The 21,530-nt window shown below is 47.1% G+C and overlaps 1 protein-coding gene across 5 annotated transcripts in view; it reads left to right on the top strand.

The window, feature by feature from the left end:
• The window catches only part of LOC111837697 (limbin), a 72,653-nt gene extending 67,792 nt beyond the window's left edge, over positions 1–4,861 (top strand). For all 5 annotated transcript variants that reach the window (XM_023799975.2, XM_023799974.2, XM_023799973.2 and 2 more), the window contains one exon: positions 1,434–4,861. In XM_023799975.2, coding sequence (XP_023655743.2) covers positions 1,434–1,827 — 394 coding nt within the window. In that variant the 3' untranslated portion in view covers positions 1,828–4,861. The remainder of the gene's footprint in view (positions 1–1,433) is intronic.
• Positions 4,862–21,530: the final 16,669 nt, after the last annotated feature.

The following is a 21,530-nucleotide window of genomic DNA, read 5'->3' as shown; positions in this document are numbered from 1 at the left end:
ACTTCTCCCGTCTCTGCAGCGATTCAGATAATGTCAGTTGTTGTTGCGCCGTGCCTCCTGCCCCTTTACTTGAAGTCGCCTGTTCAAACTCGGCATGCTCTTTAACATGGTGTTTTCTGAGGTGCTTTATTAAATTTGTGGTATTATATGTTGCCGTGCTACTTCCACCCCTTGACACTTCAGTTTTGCATATATTACAAACAGCTGTAGAACGTGCTGGTGTAGCTACAGTGAAATACCTCCATATCGCTGACTCTTTTCGTCTCTCCATCTTTGAACTGCTGCTTTGCTCAATTTTAGCGGCGTGCTGTGCACGCGATATGGACGCGTGACGTACCGCAGTGCAGCTCAACTAAGAACATGGATCGGCCCCGTGGATCAGCCGTACTTGCCGATAGCCGATCCACATATTTTGTCTGGATCGGGACCGATATCCGATCCAGGTATCGGATCGGTGCATCCCTAGATGAGACTAAAAATTGAGAAATGTCAATAGGCGTGAGTAGTTTTTCCTCATAAGAAAGACGATATCAAGACTGTGTGACATCAAATTATATCATATCTGAGTAGCACAGAATGTCCTGATAACAAAACCATAACGCATATGTGACTAACTCATGTACCTACAATGTATTAAGCCTAAAGGGGTTGAAAAACACTCAAAAATAGATTTGGTTCAAAGGGTAACACAGTACAAAACGTCCTGCTTCAAAGTGCAACCAATAAGATGTGTCTTATTTAAAAAAATATTACAATTCTACAGAAACATCTGTATTGAAATTTTAAGAAAAAACATGCATGGTTCAAATTGTATGGTGTGACAGATTTTAGGCCATATTGCCTACTCCAAGTTGGTGCCTATGCTCCACATTTTATAGTGTGTAGTGTTAAGTAGTCTGTTTCTGATCTTGACTTGGACTAGCCCTGCCTTGGTCTTGGCCTTGTCTCTGTCTCTATATATTCTGGTCTTGGTAATGACTTGGTCTCGGTTTCGACTACATCACTTTTACAAGCTATAAAATACCAAAAACCTGTTAGTTACATTTGTTTTAAGTATCTCTAAAATTTTCTTGTAATAAAAGTTTGACAAAGCAGTGTATCATTTTTTTTTTTTAATCACAGGATGGGCCCAAACCTCTTGCTTGTAGTGTGTGTGTATATAATATATACGCGCACACACACACACAGAGACACACACACACACACACACACATATATATATATATATATATATATATATATACACACACACACACACACACACACTTATTGTAAATAAAAAAAACTGCATGTGTGCTGTACATAATCCCGTACAAAGACTAGCAAGCTCAGGCTCTGTCATTGTCATCCCTGATGATCTATAGTTTGTTGTGTTTTGTTTGCTTATGCCTTTTCCTGCTATACAGTTATCTGCATTTGTGTTGAATATTTAGGATCCTGAAGAAGAGACAAAGCCTTCTGGAGAAGCTCTTCTCTCCTCCACGAGCCGAGAGTTCCGGAAGCACCCATCAAATTTTGGTCGAGGAGAAACCCCTAGAGGTGTCAGGCAGACCATCAGTGCCGCGTCCCGACCCAGCTTCAACATCGGAGCGTGAGATTGCAGATGCGAGACAGGCTTCTGGCCAGGATATGGAAGTGGATGTCAGTGTGAGCACACAAGCCACCCAGAGCTGGAGCCCCTCTGACACAGAGGGAAAGGTGTTTGTCTTCAAGCTGCAGCCTGAGGTGACTGATTTGGCAGGCACAGCACCGAAGAAAGGACGAAGGAAAAAGAGAAACTACCTCAACTTCAAGAAGGGGGCTGTAGCTCCACAGGAAGATGAGTGATCTAGCTGATCAGGCCAGATTGGTTCTGAAGCTGCTGAACACCACTGGCCAGACCATCCTGCTCTATACTTAGCAATCAGTATTATTCACATCTGCATGTCTACACTTCGAATGCTAATTTCATGGAATGTTCCACTTTTTACATATATTTTTATTATTCTTCATTTTTATTATTAATATAAATTTTTAAATGTATTATACATGTACCTTTTATACATATTTATGCGTAAGTCTGTTGTCTTTAGTTGGTTGTCTTAAGTTAGTTTTCTTTCTGGAATTATAATTGTAATATTGTGCTTTAATAATATTAGTTTTTACTGTTTATATTAGTACAGGTAAAATATTATTTGGATAGTCCGCCTACAGAAGGTACACAGAGTATTTGTAACATTTCAACGACTTATTAGTTACGATTCAGCAATTCATTTAACATTGGTTGAGTGACTAGTCAAAATGAATTAAATTATTCTAAGAATATGTAGGTACTCTATGTTCCTGTATCGTTACATATACTCAGAGATGGGGACTCAAGTCGCACAAAGACTTGTGACTTGACTTTAGACTTGCCCTCAACGACTTGAGACTTGACTTGGACATGGGTGTTGTGACTCGTGAACAATGTTCATTTCATGGAATTATTTATTTAATTATTTCATTCATTTCAGTTTTTCCAATGTGTAAATTATGGGAAAATCGGAGGTAGACTGAATATTTCCTTCCCTTGATATTACACGCAACGTAACGCATGTGTGCAGACACCCGTTTTATTTGATTAACGTCTCACTATGTTCCAGTCTAGGCTACCAGCAAGTAGCAGACCAGTAGAAGCCCTATACTCTGCCACCATTTACCAGATGGCTGCAGAGTATGTATGGATGTAGTCTATTGATGTAACGTTAATCCTATGCATTAATCGCTGTTTAGAATAGGCAGTATTATCTCAGATAGCATCTGATGAGAGAACGTTCATTTCAGTCATTTGAGACTTGAGACTTGACTTGGACTCGGACTCAAGTACAGACTTGAGACTTGACTTGGACTCAAGTACAGACTTGAGACTTGTCTTGGACTCAAGTACAGACTTGAGACTTGATTTGGACTTGGAAAAAATGACTTAACATCTCTGCATATACTCTGTATGCGGTGTATTCTGTTAAACATCTACAGACACAGCAAAAAAAGTTTTTCAGATGTTACAAATACTCTGTTAACCTTTTATAGGCAGATTAACTAAATACAGTGTTACTCCATTAAATAATAAACAGTTTTAGAGTAGTAATAGTAATCTGTTTGTTGCAGGTCTAAATTTTCTAGATGTAGAATTTCTTTGAGTATTTATTCTCAATGTCTGAATTCCTGTTTTAGTGAAATATACTTGGCGTTCAGTTTATCAGCTATACCTGCTTGTTAATGCACACAGCCCGCTCCTCTCTACACTGTGTTTGGAGTTATGTGGTTGTGACTGACAATGTTGAATATATCCAACTGAATCTATATTCTAGGCCTGGGTTCCCCTATTCCGGGCCTGGAGGGTCAGAATCCAATAGTGCAGATTTTTCTGCTCAAACACAGCTACTAAAGCTAGTGATTAGCTGATTAAGATGTGAGTGCAGCAGAGAGATCTGCAGACTGTGTTGAATACTGACCCTAAAACTGGGAACCCAGTTTGAGTGAGTTAATTTTTCTTTGGGGCATCCAGGGCATGTCTCCATGAAAGCAGGTGTGTACAACCATACAGTTATTCTCAATCTGTATTACAGTACTATTTAAGTCCTTTCAAGTCTGCCTATCAGACTCATCAGTATAACTCCCGTCACAAAGATTCCAGTTGTCCAGTAAGTTATACAAATCTGAAGCCCTTTACTAGTTCATCCTAATATGAGCAGTTCACAAAATAAATGTAGTATTTTGTATATTGTTTTCGTGGTATACAATCACACATACTAATCATTAAATTCAGCTGGATGGTCAGAGCACCTTCTTTGTGATGTCAAATCAAGAACAGTTTTAGTTGTTTGAGGCATCAGGAAATGAAGTAAGAATAACAATACTTTTTACTGCCTCCCTGAAATAGAATAATGACATAGTGATATCTGAGTCTGAAAGACTGACATTTGGGTTGGAAATAAACATGTCTGCTTGGATGGATAAGGTAGTCCTTTATGCACAGATCCCATTGTGCCCCTTTGACACCAGAATATTCAGGTGTGAGAATCTTTTTCCACGTTTCTTCTATCGCTGTGCCTTGTTTAGCGGCCATGAAGCTTTTCCCATCACCACTGGCACATGGCTTCCAGTGCCGATGCAGGCCACAGTCAGGAATGTGCTGTCCGTCGAGCACACGCTGGGCTCAAAAAAAGGAGCCCCACATGGACAATTGAACTCACAGAGGTGAGCAATTCACTTGTTCCTGGTGGGAGCTCCCGACCACTAAAAGGAGAGCAAGAATTTTTTTATATGTGCAAGCCGCTCCCTGCTAGGCCTTTGTATCTCTTCACATTGGGATTCTTTCCTCATTGTACTTTTAGGTTGTCATTTTTTTGATATGACAGGCAGTCCCAGCTATAAACGGAGTGCCTAATTGCCTATTGCTCAATGCAGCCATGGCCACACACTGTGGTCACATTAGAGACCCCAAGAGACTTGCAAATTTCACACAGAGAGCAGAGATGGGATTCAAACCATGAATTCTGGACATGTTCAGCGGCTGACACAGCCACTGCACCAAAAACCCTTTTCTCTTTGTTTCATTACGCTGAATTTTCTGCAGAAACTTCTTTAACAGAAATTTGCCTAAAACAAATTATTCAATTTTTAATATTCTGGATTGAAGTTTTTCACAATATCCCTTCATCATGTATCCAAAATAAGGGAGACTCTCAGAACAACAGCATTGTATTCCCCAGACAGCCCTGTCACTTGCTCCACCCCTCTAATCCATACTCATCCCAGACTCTCCAACCTGTACAATTTATAGAAGTACTAGTTAGATCAACTGTAAATGTGAAAGCCAATAAATATGTTTTTACCTAAATGTGTCCTTCTTGTAACATGTGAACCTAAAACTACAATTTCAACAATTTTATAACAAATATCTAATTAGAATCTTTATTCTAATGAATGTTACTTAACAGAAACAATATCAGTGCGTCCAAGTATTTCAGGCTGAGGATCAGAGCCTTTGGTCAATGATTAAATACCAAAATGATTTACTGACGTAATTTACTGATTTGTGTACCATCTCGTTTAGGCAGGTTAAACAGGGCTGTATGGTTTGACTAAAATGCAGTCAAACTGTACAGCCCTGTTTAACCTACCTAAACGAGATGGTAGGCAAGTCCGGTTTTAATAGCTTATTTTGTAAATAAATCAGGTTTTACCCATAATGCAGCTGAATGCCAGGAGGTCGATAAATTAAATTAATATACCAATGGCTGCTATATACATTTACATTTCTTTGCCTTAGCATCTGGCAATTTCAAACTAGCAACAGCCATATGTATAGTATTGAACCTTGGAGGGGTCACAAACAGTCTATTTGTTTGTTTGTTTATGTGTTTGTTATTGTTATTTTTTCTCCCTCTGATCAGGGATACAGGGTCTCAGCCACACGCTTAGCCCAATTAGCCATGCAGGGGGCCAGTAGGAAGAGACAAGGGTGCTAAACCTAAGGAAAGACAGAGAAAAGGACAGGATGTCCAGTGCCACCTTGGCCATATGGAGAAATGACAGATAAGGCAGGGAATGAGCCTGACATACAGGGGCCTGTTTCAAGAAGCTGGGGGGTATTCCATGAAGCAGGCTTAAAGGAAAGTCTGACATATTTCGACAAGTCAGTCTTACTTAAGTGAGAGTTCCGTTCCATCAACGTGTCTTAAATGAATCCTCGCTGAATTACCATGGTAATTTAGGCCTGCAAACAAGCCTTCAAAGAACGTCCGACGTGTGGGAACAGATTCCCAAAAGATCGTTACGTTGGACAAAATTCCGCGATCTTACTATTCATGTCATATAACCTGTTGAATTATATGTCCTCATCTGACATTGTATTTTACATTATCTGATAGAATTTTTTTGTTAATCTGTAAGGTGTACCAAAATGACATGATTTTGTTTGAGTTAGCGGGAGAATGAGTCTTGTATATACGTATATAAAAAACGGAACCCTGTAGTCAGTGCTGTGAGTAAAAGCAAGACGAGAAAGCAGAGAGTAAAAACCATCTTTTCTGAAGTAAAGCTCTGCGTGATAATTCCATAATATAGAGAACAGAGCTGAGATTACTATATAATCAATATAATAAAGCCTATAAAATCACGTCTTAGCATTCCAATTAATTCCAAAATAATTACAGTAAAATCCCGTTATAGTGGACTCGCTTATAACGGAATATCGTCCATAACGGACGAGGTCCGCTGGTCCCGGTGTTCTGACGAGTTGAGCTACATGTACCTATCGAAACGTGCTATTGAGCCTTTCGGCGCATGTGCAGTTCCACCGTCTTTGGAATTAGGGTTAGGTTTTAGGGGTTAGGGTTAGGGTTAAGGTAAGGGTTTTAGGGGTTTTTGGGTGGTTAGGTTTAGGGCTATCGATTAGCACTACGGTAGCCTAACTCGACAAAGTAGCTCAACGCAACAGAACACCGGCACCTTTAAGAACATGCAGAAAAAGCATCGGATATAGCGGACTCGCATATAACAGAATTTCGCTTATAATGGACAAACTATTTGGTCCCCAGGGCCGCTTTTAGCTGTAGTTTTGTTCGGCTATAACGGACATGCAGTTCCACCTACAAGGCTTAATTGTGGAGTGCCGGTGATATCCAGCGCAGATACGTACGTAGTCGGGATTATTAATAGTCCCTGGACAGGTAAAGTTGGATTACTACATGTACAATATAATAATCTATACCACAAGTGTGTCTGCTGAGGTGTGGCATGAGTCAATTTGGTGTCCTATATTTGTATTCTGGGCATACAGCAACTCTGGATGTAACGGACTGTTGTGCCAGGTCCCTTGAAGTCCGTTATGACGGTATTTTACTGTAAAATAAAAGCGTACGCATATTACAAAGGTGAAACATGAAATGCAATGACTGTACTTGGGAAAAAAAAATCCGTTAAAATAATATGAACAGGAAGATATATTTATATTTTAGTCACTGTCTACTTTGAAAGTTTACTACTAAAATAGCAAAGAAAACATACGGTTATTTGTGCAGATTTTTCACATGGATGTGATTTAAAGTATTTTACGGAGCTCAAATAATATTATACAGTAATAATGACAAGTGAAATCAACCCCGAAAGTTCCCTGTTGGTTATGGGGCTTGAACCAGCAACTTTCACATCATAAGGCGACAGCATAAATTACTGTGCCACCATGCCACTGTACTAAGCACTTGTAACGTTTACATAACTTATGCATTTATTCTCTCTGCAATTCATTGCCAAACCAACTCCCTGGCTGTGTTTATGGCCACAGTATTGCCTTTTTTAATGATTACATCTTTGTATTTTTCATACAGCTCCATCAGCAGCGTTTATTCTGCGGCAGAAAGAAACACCGCTCTCGTTTTACAGGCTTTACGACTCATTTGGTTGATCTATTGTTCATCCATTTATTTGGGCCTCTTAAATAGCACGGGTGTGCGCGCTAAGTGAGACTATGCAAGTCTGTCTTGAATGAACCTCGATTAATTAAAACTGAACTGCGTTCGTGGAACGACGTGAGGCTAAGTTTAGAGATGGAGATAGGTTGAGTCTGACTTTATCGGGAAAGTCTGCCTTTTTTTAGCTACTTTCATGGAATACCCCCCATGATTTCTTACTTAGCTGGATAACTTGTCATATTTAAGGTAGCCTGGGCTAAATGTAAGTGAATGAAGATGAAGTCTATTTAGCCCAGACTACCTTAAATCCGTCAAGTTATCCAGTTAAGCAAGAAATACTGCTTTGTGAAACAGGGCCCAGGTTAATATTATCTAGTAAACATTTAAATTGAATTATGCCAAGATGTGCACCAAAGAGATTTTACAATAATCAACACATTTTGTTTGCACAAAGCCATGCTGTCTTATATCAACGTTTAGCCGGAAGTACAGAACCTTGCTTTACACGATGATAGTCTCTTCTTACCAACTAATGTCAACTGATGGCTGTTTTTGAGAGCTAGCTAAAATCCATCTTTAGCATTCAAGGGTTTAAGTCCCTCCCACCCCAATAACTCTCCAGTTTGCCTGCTGAATTCAGGCAAACGGTTCTGCAGCCTTATGACCAGAACTGAAAGGTCAAGGAGGAGCTATTTTTCCCAGGTCATAAGGCTCCTAAACCAGGACAAGTCTCAGTGCCCCTAGGTCTTCCACCGGACTCTACAATGACTCTTCAGTCACTGTAACACTGACATCACTCTGTGCACACTGTGTACGTTTGCCCATAATCCTATGAGTACTGCTTACATTCAGTTCATACTGTCTAAATTGTCGGTACATTAGTCAGGTCCCTTGCACACTGCGCTTATATTGCACAGCACAGTCACTTTTACCTTATCACTTATGTATAGATTATGTACAGCTGAATATATTTTATATATTTTTATTTTATATTGTTGTTTTTATATATTAATCTATTATCATGCACAGTTGCTCGTAGCGACCAGGGTTACATTTCACTACATGTTGTATTTGTACAACTGTGTACGTGACAAATAAACCTCTTGAATGTTGAATCCATAAATAGGAAGATTTGGGTTTATCAATTGATTCACCTATAGTTAGATATACTTGCTTGTTAATGCAAACAGCCTGGTCTACCAACATTGAATTAGGTAGTTGAGACTGAATATGTAAAACAAAATCATCTAACCATTTCCTATACTCCCTTGTCCTATGCTGGGTATCGGGGGGGGGGAGCCTTTCCTGGAAGCTATCGGCACAAGGTAGGGAATAACCCAGGATGGGGCACCAACCCATTACAGGGCACAATCACACACAAAGCAGAATTGCCAGCACTATGTATGACACGCTTTCTGACTCTCACGCACACACAAGAAATCATACGGCAAATCTATATTATTCCATCATAAGCCTAAAATTAGCTGCGTCAAAAGCTAAATATATAATACAACAAATATAATGCAATAAATATTTTTAATGTTTTGGCCAGAGTGTTTCATAAATGAATAGTGCACTCAATGATATGTACGTAAATCTCTGTCCTCCAATCAGCCAGGTTGAATAGGAGACACCCCAGGAGAGGAAAATAATAACGTCCATGCTATTGCTGAGTTCCCAGGACCTGCTTGGCCTGGAAGCAAAGTTCTAGTGTCATGAATCACATCACCAGGGTGTAATCAGCTTAGTCTGTTCCATGTTCTTCTGGCAGGCAATCCAAGGCTTGCATGGAAAACTCCCTCCAGTGCATTGCTCAAATCGTGATTAAATTAAAGAAAAATATGTTTCTAATAAATGAAGAATACTCCACTGCTTAAAGATTAGAAATAGAGAAAATTGACAGGGATTAACTTGTATGTAGACAGTTGGAATTCTTAGCACTTTGCTGGTTTACAGTGAAGTGTGAGAAGGTGTCAAGCATCCACTTTTGGATGAATTATGAAAAGAGAATTGTCTCTGTTCTGTTTGCAAATGTCCATCCGGTGCTAATATGTTAAATCCCACTTTGTGTTAAACACAAATATACCGCAGAGTGGAACAGTATCTCCTGGCTTTTGGGAAGCCTCAGCCAACCTCACAGGCTTCATATTTGGGGTGGTGATTGGCACAAGTAGCTGTATTAGAGTCCATACTGCAGGGAAGCATTCTAAAAACATGGGTGCTTAGTCCAGTCTAGAGCTGGAAAACATCTGAAATTTTTGCAATAAATATTGTGATATTTATAAAACGAAAAATGAGTTGAAAATGTATTAACAATAGTCAAAGCCAAATAGAATGTTATTATCTACCAACAAAGTCCGTCAGATAAGTTGGTGCTGCCAACAGACACATAGCAGTACTGACAAATGACTTGCTTTTGCTCAGTATCGTCTCTATGGAATCCAAAATATTTCCATACAGCAGAAGATGAATGTCTTTTGTTGTTGAGTATCAACATTCCATTCTTTGAAAAAAATGTTTTTCATTCTCACTCATTTTTGTTAAATTTCTCACAACTGTGCCATAATGTTTTGAGTAAGTCTGACAGCAAGGAAAAAAATATTATGATTGGCTTGAGGAGTACATGCAGAGCTCACACACAGAGTGATTTTTTAATACGTACTAGATAACCTTGTAAAGGAATGATCAAAAATGCAAAACTTCCAAATGTTTGCTTCCTATGACAGTAAAAAATATTGGTAACACTTAAAGCAGTCATCATAATGCATTATAATACATTCATATAGTATTATAAACACTGTTATAACTATTTATAAAAGGCATAAAACATTCTAGTCATGTGTATTATGCATTATGAATATCTATGAAGCTCACATCTATAATGTACTGTAGATAACTTCATAATGCATTATAATGGTCAGCATAAGCCACTATAATGCATTATGAAGGTATCTATAATTCATTATACATGGGTGCTTGAAGTAAAGTGTTACCAAAATATTTTAGCATAACTTACTGTCTCAACCCAGTTGACTATTATGACCCTTGCAATGTGACAATTGCATGTTTATCCAATAAGGCAGGTGGAAGGAGTTAAAGGTCTGAATACTTGGCCAATCAGTGTGTCACTGTCACGGATCGACCCCAGGGAGTCCCCGACTGACATCACGACAACCACGCCGTCGGGGATTCCTCGCTCCTGCCCTCCCCGTTGTTTTTGATCTGTCAGTCAGACACCACTATACCGGGCAGTCCGGTTTCTCCGGTTCTCGGCACATCCACCCACCACCAGCTGTTGCTGCTTATGTTCCGGATAGGAGGGACTATATCAGCCGTCCGCTCTTACACCCTGATGCGAGATCTTCTAGGAGTATTCCAGAGTTCAAGCGTTTTCCTGTTTTCTGCCTCTCCGTGTTTTCTGACCGTTTTGCTCTACCGTTTTAGACTCCGATTTTTCTGTCCTAGCCCCTTCATGCCCGACGCCGATCGCCTGACCTTCGCCTGTTCACCGACTACGAGACCAGCCCAGCCCCAAGACCGATTCCGCACATCGCCCGACCCCAGCCCGTCCCACGACATCGATTCCGCCTGCTCCTTACCTCGTTTATGAGCGATACGTTCGCCAGTAGACCTCTCGGTTTTTGGACTTTGTCTTTGTCTTGCTCTATTAAAACTCCTTGCACCGGTTTCCGCGCCAGTGTCCTCTTGGCTCCTTACCGATACCGTCACAAAGATCTCGCCAGAGGAAGATGGACCCAGCGGAACCGGTGAGCATCCAGCAGCTGGCCGATGCCCTGACCAGGCAGGGCTCCCTTCTGAGCCGTCAGCAGACAGAAGTCGGTGCTGTGGGGGACTCTTTGGACTCCCTCCATGCGGGCTTGACAGCGCTGGCAACGGAGGTACAGCGCTTGCAGGAGACGCGGTCGACCGCTCCTAGTGAACCTCATATACAGCCCCCTGGTCATTATAATGGGGAACCGGGTTCGTGTAGAGCCTTTTTATCGCAGTGCTCCCTCGCGTTCGAGTTGCAGCCTTCCGCGTTCCCTTCGGAGAGGTCGAAGGTGGCTTATATAATTATGGCTCTGACCGGCTCTGCGAGAGAATGGGCTACGGCTGCTTGGGATGCCGACGCGTCGTTCTGTCACTCTTATGCCCGTTTCCAGGAGGAGATGAAGCGCGTTTTCGACCGCTCGAAACAGGGACGAGAGGCAGCGCGTGAACTCTTGCGGCTTTGCCAGGGTCATCACACGGTGTCCGATTACACCATCCAGTTCCAGACCCTTGCGATGTCCTGCGGCTGGGGAACGCAGGCTTTATTCGATGCCTATTACAACGGATTGGCGGAGGACATTAAGGACGAGCTCACGGCACGGGAACTACCGGACTCCTTGTCTGCACTGACGGATGTAGCCCTACGGGTAGACACACGGATTCGTCAGCGTCGCAGAGAGCGACGTCTACCGGAGGCGGTTCCGCGCACTCCGTTGTCCTGCCCAGTTAACCCCATCGACGCCGAATCTGAGCCGATGCAGGTCGACCGGACCCGTCTTTCTCCAGCTGAACGCCAACGGCGTTTCTCGGCCAGAGTCTGTTTGTACTGCGGACAGGCTGGTCATTTTGTTGCCCGATGTCTGGTAAAAGGGCACACCCACCAGTAGGGAAGAGGGTACTGGTGGGTGTGGTTCCGGTTAACTCCTCTTCGGTGCAGCGGACTTTTCTTCCAGCCATCTTATCATGGGGGTCCGTCCAGCAGTCACTGGCTGTTCTGATTGATTCCGGGGCAGATGAGAGCTTTATTGACTCCACACTGGCTCAACAGTGGGGAATACCCACCGCCCGCGTCCAGACGACACGGACTGCCTATGCCCTGGACGGAAGGAGAATGGCTACTATCTCTCGGGTTACCATTCCGGTGAGTCTGTTGATAGGGGGTGCTCACATTGAGACCCTTTCTCTTTTTCTGATTGACTCACCCCAGGCACCCCTGGTGTTGGGGCATCCTTGGCTTGTTCGACATAACCCTCACATCGACTGGGAGAGGGGCACCGTAATTGCCTGGAGTTCGTTTTGTTTCTCCCAGTGTCTACATACTAGTCGACCCCGTGAGGTCCCTACACCGATGGAGGAGGCACCGGATATGTCTGGTGTTCCGGCGGAGTACCACGACCTGAAGCACGCTTTCAGTAAGTCCCGGGCCGCATCTCTTCCGCCGCATCGGCCGTATGATTGTGCGATCGATCTGCTACCTGGGACCTCTCCCCCCAGGGGTCGTCTCTATTCCATTTCAGGCCCCGAGAGAAGGGCTATGGAGGAGTATATCAACGGTGCTTTGGCTACGGGCATCATTCGGCCTTCCTCCTCCCCGGCTGGGGCTGGTTTCTTTTTTGTTGGAAAGAAGGACGGCTCCCTTCGTCCTTGTATTGATTATAGGGGTCTTAACGAGATCACCGTTAGGAATCGGTACCCTCTGCCTTTACTGTCCTATGTCCTGGACCTCCTCCAGGGGTCCAAGATCTTCACTAAGTTGGATCTCCGTAATGCCTACCACTTGGTAAGGATCCGGGAGGGGGATGAATGGAAGACAGCCTTCAACACCCCGACTGGTCACTATGAGTACCTTGTGATGCCTTTTGGGCTAACTAACGCTCCGGCAGTGTTCCAGGCCTTGATAAATGATGTCCTTCGGGATATGCTAAATAAGTTTGTCTTTGTGTACCTGGACGACATCTTGATTTTCTCGCAGAATGAGCAGGACCATGTTCAGCATGTGCGGGCCGTTCTTCAGCGTCTCCTGTCCCATAGGTTATTCCTCAAGGCCGAGAAATGCGAGTTCCATAGAGACACTATCTCTTTCCTGGGCTTCATCCTTGCTGAAGGTTCAATCCAGATGGATCCCGAGAAGGTCAGGGCCGTGGCAGAGTGGCCACAGCCGAAGTCTCGGAAGGAGCTGCAATGCTTCCTGGGCTTTGCGAACTTCTACCGTCGTTTTATCCGTGGTTATAGCTCTGTAGCCGCTCCCCTTACGGCTCTGACCTCTTCCAAGGTGTTGTTTCAGTGGACAGATGTGGCCCAGAGGGCTTTTGTCGACCTCCGTGACCGTTTCACCTCTGCCCCAGTACTACAGGTGCCCGACCCATCGCTGCAGTTCGTAGTGGAGGTGGATGCCTCAGGAACCGGGGTTGGAGCAGTGTTATCCCAGGGCTCCTTCACGGACAACAAACAGCATCCCTGTGCTTTTTTCTCCCGGAAGCTCACCCCTGCGGAGAGGAACTACAACATTGGGGACCGGGAGTTGCTTGCCATCAAGCTCGCTTTGGAGGAATGGAGACAGTGGCTGGAGGGCACCTCCGCCCCTTTTCTGATCCTAACCGACCATAAGAACCTGGAGTACCTGCGGTCCGCTCGCCGACTCAACGCCCGCCAAGCTAGATGGTCCATGTTCTTCAACCGCTTCCACTTTAGTATCACCTACAGGCCCGGCTCCAAGAACGGCAAACCGGACGCCCTGTCCCGTCAGCACGACGCGGGTGAGGTGGAGGAGGGGACCAGCCGCGTTCTGCCTACGGCATGCTTTGTGGGAGCCGTCACGTGGGGGATCGAGGAGGCAGTCCGGGCGGTCCAACCACTCATCAAAGCACCAGAGGGGTGTCCTTCGGCATGCTTGTTCGTACCTGAGTTTTTGCGCTCCCGAGTGCTTCAATGGGGACACTCCTCTCTCCTGGCCTGCCATCCAGGGGTTCACCACACTCGGGCTCTAATTGGGCAGAGGTTTTGGTGGCCGTCCATGCTCCAGGACATTCGCCATTTTGTGGCCGCATGTGAGACCTGTGCCCGGAATAAGAACCCTTCGCGAGCCCCAACAGGGTTCTTACTGCCTCTCCCCATCCCTAGACGACCCTGGTCTCATTTGGCGGTGGACTTCGTGACCGGTCTTCCCTCCTCCCGGGGATACACTGGGGTCCTTACCGTGGTGGACCGGTTCTCTAAGGCAGCCCATTTCATCCCCATTCCTGGATTGCCCTCTGCTAAGGGGACGGCGCAACTACTGATCGATCACGTGTTTCGGCTTCATGGGTTGCCTGAGGATATCGTGTCCGACAGAGGGCCACAATTCGTGTCTCGTTTTTGGAGGGAGTTTTGCAGGCTGCTTGGGGCCACAGCGAGCCTGTCCTCTGGTTTCCATCCCCAGTCTAATGGTCAGACGGAACGGCTCAATCAGGACCTGGAACAGATGCTACGTTGTCTGGCCTCCCACAGCCCCGCCACGTGGAGTTCCTACCTGTCCTGGGCGGAATACGCCCATAATTCGTTGCCGGTCTCCTCTCCTGGCCTTTCTCCCTTACACTCCTGTTTAGGGTACCAACCGCCTCTGTTCCCATCCCTGGAGACAGAAGTCACAGTTCCTTCAGTGCACCAGTTTTTACACCGTTGCCATCGCACCTGGAGGATGGCCAGGACGTCCTTATTACGCTCCAGAGCCCGGATGGAGAGGTACGCCAACCGACGTCGGTCCCGGGCACCTTCCTTGCGGGTTGGGCAACGGGTCTGGCTGAACGCCAGGGATCTTCCCTTACACGTGGTGTCCCGGAAGTTGGCTCCACGCTTCGTGGGACCTTTCCCTATTACGAAGATCATTAATCCCTCTGCCGTACGACTTCGGCTCCCGGCTGCTATGCGTAGGATTCACCCCACTTTCCATGTCTCCCTGCTGAAACCTCATGCTGTCAGTCCCCTGGCTTCTCCTGCTCTTCCTCCTCCGCTGCCAAGGGTAATAGGCGGCGGAGAGGTTTTTACAGTGCGTCGCCTGCTGGCTGCTCGTCGCCGAGGTCGTGGCCTGCAGTACTTGGTGGATTGGGAGGGATACGGCCCGGAGGAGCGCTCTTGGGTGCCGGCTCGGCACATACTGGACCCCTCCCTCATCGCTGATTTCCGACGGGACCATCCTGATGGGGGGCTTGGTCCTCCGCCTGGTGGCGGTCGTCGGGGGGGGGGGGTACTGTCACGGATCGACCCCGGGGAGTCCCCGACTGACGTCACGACAACCACGCCGTCGGGGATTCCTCGCTCCTGCCCTCCCTGTTGATTTTGATCTGTCAGTCAGACACCACTATACCGGGCAGTCCGGTTTCTCCGGTTCTCGGCACATCCACCCACCACCAGCTGTTGCTGCTTATGTTCCGGATAGGAGGGACTATATCAGCCGTCTGCTCTTGCACCCTGATGCGAGATCTTCTAGGAGTATTCCAGAGTTCAAGCGTTTTCCTGTTTTCTGCCTCTCCGTGTTTCCTGACCGTTTTGCTCTACCGTTTTAGACTCCGATTTTTCTGTCCTAGCCCCTTGATGCCCGACGCCGATCGCCTGACCTTCGCCTGTTCACCGACTACGAGACCAGCCCAGCCCCAAGACCGATTCCGCACATCGCCCGACCCCAGCCCGTCCCACGACATCGATTCCGCCTGCTCCTTACCTCGTTTACGAGCGATACGTTCGCCAGTAGACCTCTCGGTTTTTGGACTTTGTCTTTGTCTTGCTCTATTAAAACTCCTTGCACCGGTTTCCGCGCCAGTGTCCTCTTGGCTCCTTACCGATACCATCACAGTCACGTCATCACCTGGCCTGAGAGCGACACCTAGAAGTAGGTGCTCCTTAAGCTTCAGGTCACCCCGAGCGGAAGATGTACCCACAACAGTCTCTTCTTTCTTCTAAGGTCCAGGAGTCTCTACTGCAGCCTGAAGTTTCTGCTCTCAGGTGGTCTGTATCCTATAGCTAACAGGCCACTTAATTCTATGTACCTTGTTGTTCACTTTACAGTTACCAATATCATTCGTTTTTATTTTTTTTTATTATTTTACTGTTTTATTTTTAAGGCCATTTAAAAAATATTTGAATCTTATTTATTGATCTTTTTATAATATGTTTCCTTTGTTTTCGAGCATTATTCAGGAAGCAGGTGGAAAAAGCATCTCACTACAAACATGTGCAGTATATGTTTGTGAATGTGACAAAACTTGAAATAAACCTGGAATATAACTTGGGATTGTTGCTGCATGGTCCCTACTATAGAGGAAGTGGAGTATAGCATGTGGGTAGCAGTTCAAAGGCCTCCTGGGAGCTGTACTATCAGAAAGGTGTCTCACCTGAAACATTTCTATTAGATATTCCACTGAATTCTGCCTTTGTCTGTTTTGGAAAAAAAATGTGTCCAGTGAGTGAAATAAACAGAGTAATTTTGTTGTGAATGAAACCATAGCAGGAGATGAAGTGGATTTTTTTTTAAAGAAAAAGGTTAAACAGTCAATTAATTCTAATCATTTTGTTGGGACCCAGTTTTTTATTGGTCATTGACTAAACTTCCATTAGTCATACTGCCACTCATCATAGCTGTGAGCTGCATTCAGCATGTAAAATGGGTTGCAAAGAGGCATTGTGTCACCAGGTGTGTTCTGTCCACCCATAACTGTGTAACCCCCGTGGCCACTGCTCCACTCCTGCACCATTTGGTTTATCGAGCTGTTGGTGCAAATTAAGTGCAATTGGCGAATGTCAAAAGAGGTCCCTCTTCACAGAGTTAAAATGTTACATCGTAGCCCCGTCCTGTCTAGGGTGTATCCCAGCCTTATGCCATATGCTGCCTGGGATAGGCTACAGGCCCTAAGCATGTAGGAGATGAAGTGTCTGGTTTTCATGGAAAAAGCACAGGAGGATTTAGTCCGCGTTTCCGTTTGTTTCCCCAGTCCGGTCATTGATGTGATGTGATGTTGTCACGGTGCGTGCTTGTTGTGCTACTATTAAACCTTGTGTTCCAGATCCCTGGCTTCCTGCTTGTTTGCCTGCGCTCCGAGCGCGTGCGCGCCGTAACAGAATGACCGGACTCCAAAAGAAAAGACCAGGTACTTCGCCGCCGTACCCGCTGAGGGACGATCTACCCGGGATTCCCAGGATGATCCCGGCGAATTTCGCTTTCTGTGACCCCAGCCTGTACTGGCCGGATGCCGACTCCCGCGGTGCCTGGCCGCACAGCAGCAACAGCTCGGGAAAAGAAGCGGAGAAGCGGAAGACGGGAGGACGCGCCTGAAGTCTTTCTGGGGGCCGTCTCACTTTCCGCTGCTTGCCCTGCTGAGCGCAGGGAGGATCCCTGCCCGATTCTCCACCCGGCGGTGTTTGAGGGTGACGTCACCGCTGCTTCGCCGCAGCGGACACCCGAAGACCGTCCACCCACCGCTTCGCTGCCCAAGCCAGCTTCTCCCTTCCATGGGACGCGCCTGGCCCTTAAAGGTGGCGCCCCCTGCTGGCCACGTGTCAGCAACACCCGTGGTTCCTGAGGCTGCAGCGCCCCCCGTGGTTCCTGAGGCTGCAGCGCCCCCCGTGGTTCCTGAGGCTGCAGCGCCCCCCGTGGTTCCTAAGCCACGGCCCCGCCTGGAGACAGCTAGGAGGTTTTTTACCCTCCAAGGGCTGTACTGGCGGGTGGTAGGGGAACCTGCAGTGAGAGACTCCCCGGAGGCGGTCAAACTCATGGAGCAGCTGCGGAGGGAGTTCGCAGCAGTGACCCCTGAGTCCCCGCTCCAGCAGCTGGTTATTCCAGAGGAGACCGTGAGGGAGTTGCTCCATTTACATTCGGAGCTGGCTCCTCCAGAAGCTCCTGCGTCGCCCCCAGAGGCGCCCATGGCGCCTCCTGCTGCTGCACCGCCCGAGGCCGTTCCTGCGCCTCCTGCCCAGTTCCCTGAGCTCCCCGTGACTCCCATGCTCCCCGTGCTCCCGGTGACTCCCGCGCCTGCTGAGGCGCCCACAGTGACTCCCGCACCTGCTGAGGCGCCCCCAGTGACTCCCGCGCCTGCTGAGGCGCTACCTGATGCCGCCGCTCTGCCCGCGGCCCCGCCTGATGCCGCCGCTCTGCCCTACGGCCCTGCCTGAGGCCGCCGCTCTGCCTGTCCAGCCCGGCTCGCCCGCGGCCTCATAGGCTACCTCGCCTGAGCTCCCCGCAGCCCCTGAGCTCCCCGCGGCCCCTGAGCTCCTCGCGGCCCCTGAGCTCTCAGCTCAGCCCCCTACGACTCCCAATGCTCCTGTCCCTGAGGAGGTCCCTGACTGCTGCCCTGATGCTCCTCCCTCCATAGTGGAGTCGGAGGGGGAGCTTGAGTGGGACCCCTCGGGGATTGCCTTGGTTTCCCCCGTGGCTTCCCCTGTGACTGCCCCCGTGACTCCTCCACTGTCACCCCAGGGTGACAGGCCCCGGCCGGGTCCCCGCCTCTCAGTCTCCCAGAAAGGGTGGGGGCACCTGCGCCGGGGCTGGGTCCCGACCGCCCTGCCCCCCGGCTCGCCTGCGGTCCCCCTAGCTGCGGCTCGGCGGTCGCCTGCGGCCCCCCTGGCTTCGGCTCGGTGGTCGCCTCCGGCGCCTCGTCGGCCGGCTGCGGTCCCGCCTCCGACGCCTCTTCGGTCGCCTGGATATACCCTGGTCTTCTGAGTAATATCACCCATGGCCACAAGGACATATCAATTTCCCTGAACAGTGGTGGGGAAGGGTCTGGTATCTCATCTACCCTCACCTAGGAATGAACCCTGAGTCTGCGCTCTGCATAATTTGTCAGGCTCTCACGGTGATGTCGTCCTGGGGTGATGAACCTGGTATACCACAGTCACGCCCACTATGCAGGGGTTTGCCACCACGGTACTGAGTAGTCCGCAGGGCTGTCACAACTCCAGTGGACGGCTCCTGCTATTCATCACACTGACAGTGCTGGCATGCTGAAGTTACGCAGGAGTGTCACAACAGAGCATCAACGCTGACATGGAACTGGCCAGGGAAGGATCTCAAAGGCATAGTCTTGAAGAACCACTAGCCACTGAGCCACCTGGCCCTCTGGGTCCTTGAAGTTGGGGAGCCAGGTGAGGGAGGCGTGGTCCATCTGCCTGGACCTGCTCCATATGGTATTCGAATGTTGCAGGGGCATTACAGACCCCAAATGGCACCACTGTGAACTGCCAGAGCCCCTGGCTGATGGAGAAGGTGGCATAAGTCCCACCTGTCAGTTGCTGCTGTGTATGTCTAAGAAGCTGAACTAGTGGCACCCAGCAATGTCATCGAGGGTGTCATCAATGCAGGGCAGTCGGTATAATTCTTTCCTGGGGCCTCATGTATAACGACGTCCGTAGAATTCACACTAAAATATGGCGTACGGACAAAACTAGGAATGTGCGTAAGCAAGAAAAAATCCAGATGCATAAAACTTTGCGTAAGCACAGATCTACGCACATTCCCATTATAAATCCCAATGAGCGTGAAATTTTACGTACGTGAATGAGCCCACAGCCACTCCCCCGACCCGCCCATAATTATGTTTATTTGCATAAACATAAACATAAACAGTAAATCTGTATAAATACCCGCTTTGTTCTATGTTTTTCTTAAACAACAATGGATAAACCACTTGGAAAAAGAAGTATTTCAGCGAGTGCGAAGTGGAGGTCATGTTAACAGAAATCGAGAAAAGAAAAGTGATATTATTTGGTGGTCTAATTATGCATCAGCAATAAACGAAGGTAAGAGTCTTGACAGCACAGGCGCGGAATTCCCGGTCTCACACTTTTTGAGCAACGAGTTGCTGCAATGATTGGGGACACTTTTATCAGGGGAGGGGGACGCCGATATCAGCACGGGTGAGTTTTTCTCGTACCATACTTGTTTGAATTACTTGCATGTTTATGAATAACATGTAGGGCACAGATGTGGTGTTGGTTTCGTTTATTCTTACAGACGATAGTACAACAGATGCCCCCAGTGCCGAGGACGACACAGGCGGTGTTGGTGCTGCTGTGGCGAGCACATCTTTGGGCGCTGGCTGCACACATTCCTCAGAAACCGGGGGGCGACCATCCGGCCGTGTGCTGACTGAAGCTGTGCTGCAGTCACAAAAAGAAATCGTGAATGCTGCAAGAGATGCTGCCAATGAATTAAAACATCTAAATGACACGCTGCGTGATACTGAAGTTGTAACGCTGTTCCATTTGGCAGAAAATTTGGTGGCTCAGGGTCAGGTTCATCGTGCCTAAGCTCTTCAGATACCGGCAAGCCACAATTTTGTGCCAGATTATGCAACATGCTACATGCGTGTACATTTTGAATGGGGGGGACACACTGGCATAAAACTAATGTTGTATGTTAAATGTGGGGGGGATCCAAACGAATAATTATGAAATGTGAGGGGGACACGTCCCTCTCAGATTTAATGGCAGCGACGCCCATTCATTAATGAGACACATGTTCAAATCGCACATAATAGAGTGAAAGTGCTTTCTATTTACATAAGCATAAGCAAATTCCTTCTCTGGAGGTGCCTTTATAGCAATGTGCGCGCAGCTGATGGCTCCGATTACATTGGGAAAAACGGACATCGCTGCAAATTGCGCTTTAATCTTTGCCTGTTCAACTGCAGTGTAAGACAGTGGACAGAACTAGTAAAGGAACAGGTATAGCGCAATTCCTCATCGTCTGCCTTTGTAATGCTGGCCCCAGTTCAGCACAAAAGGATTGTTCTTGGAAATCTGAATTGACTTAGAAGCCAGTCATCATCATGGACCATGTCTGGAGCTGCCGTAAGAATGTGTGTAGCTGTATGCCAAGTTTCGTTTTCATACATCTCCATTCGCGTGGAAACGGACGTACGCAACATTTTCGTGCGTACGCACCGTTTATACGTGAGGCCCCTGGTGATAGTATTGAGCCATCGATAGTCCAACCAAACATGCCAGCTGCTGTCCTTTCTTCTGACTAGGACAGCTGGCACCATTCAGGGATTACTGGACCATTTGATAACACCAGCCTCTGCCATCTCCTTGATCTTCTGCTACAAAGCAGCTCTCTTGGTGAGAGGCAGATGGTGGGGACAGAGGCAGACCCAACAGGTGGCCCTGGTGTCAACATCATGCTGCCTCAGATTAGTACGAGTACAGTCCTCATCCCTCGTAGTGAAGATGTCAACAAACTTCCAGTAGGCTCTGCATCTGGTGTCTCTGACTTCGCCCTAAGCCTTCGCAGTTCCTCTCATTCAGCTCTTTGAGGGACTGCTGGGTCTCTGCTGTCACTGGAGTAGTCATCTTTGG

Source organism: Paramormyrops kingsleyae, chromosome 12 (genome assembly GCF_048594095.1).
Source record: "Paramormyrops kingsleyae isolate MSU_618 chromosome 12, PKINGS_0.4, whole genome shotgun sequence".
In the NCBI taxonomy this organism is placed as follows: domain Eukaryota; kingdom Metazoa; phylum Chordata; class Actinopteri; order Osteoglossiformes; family Mormyridae; genus Paramormyrops; species Paramormyrops kingsleyae.
Note: the sequence above shows the minus strand (reverse complement) of the source record. Positions and strands in the feature narration are given on the sequence as shown.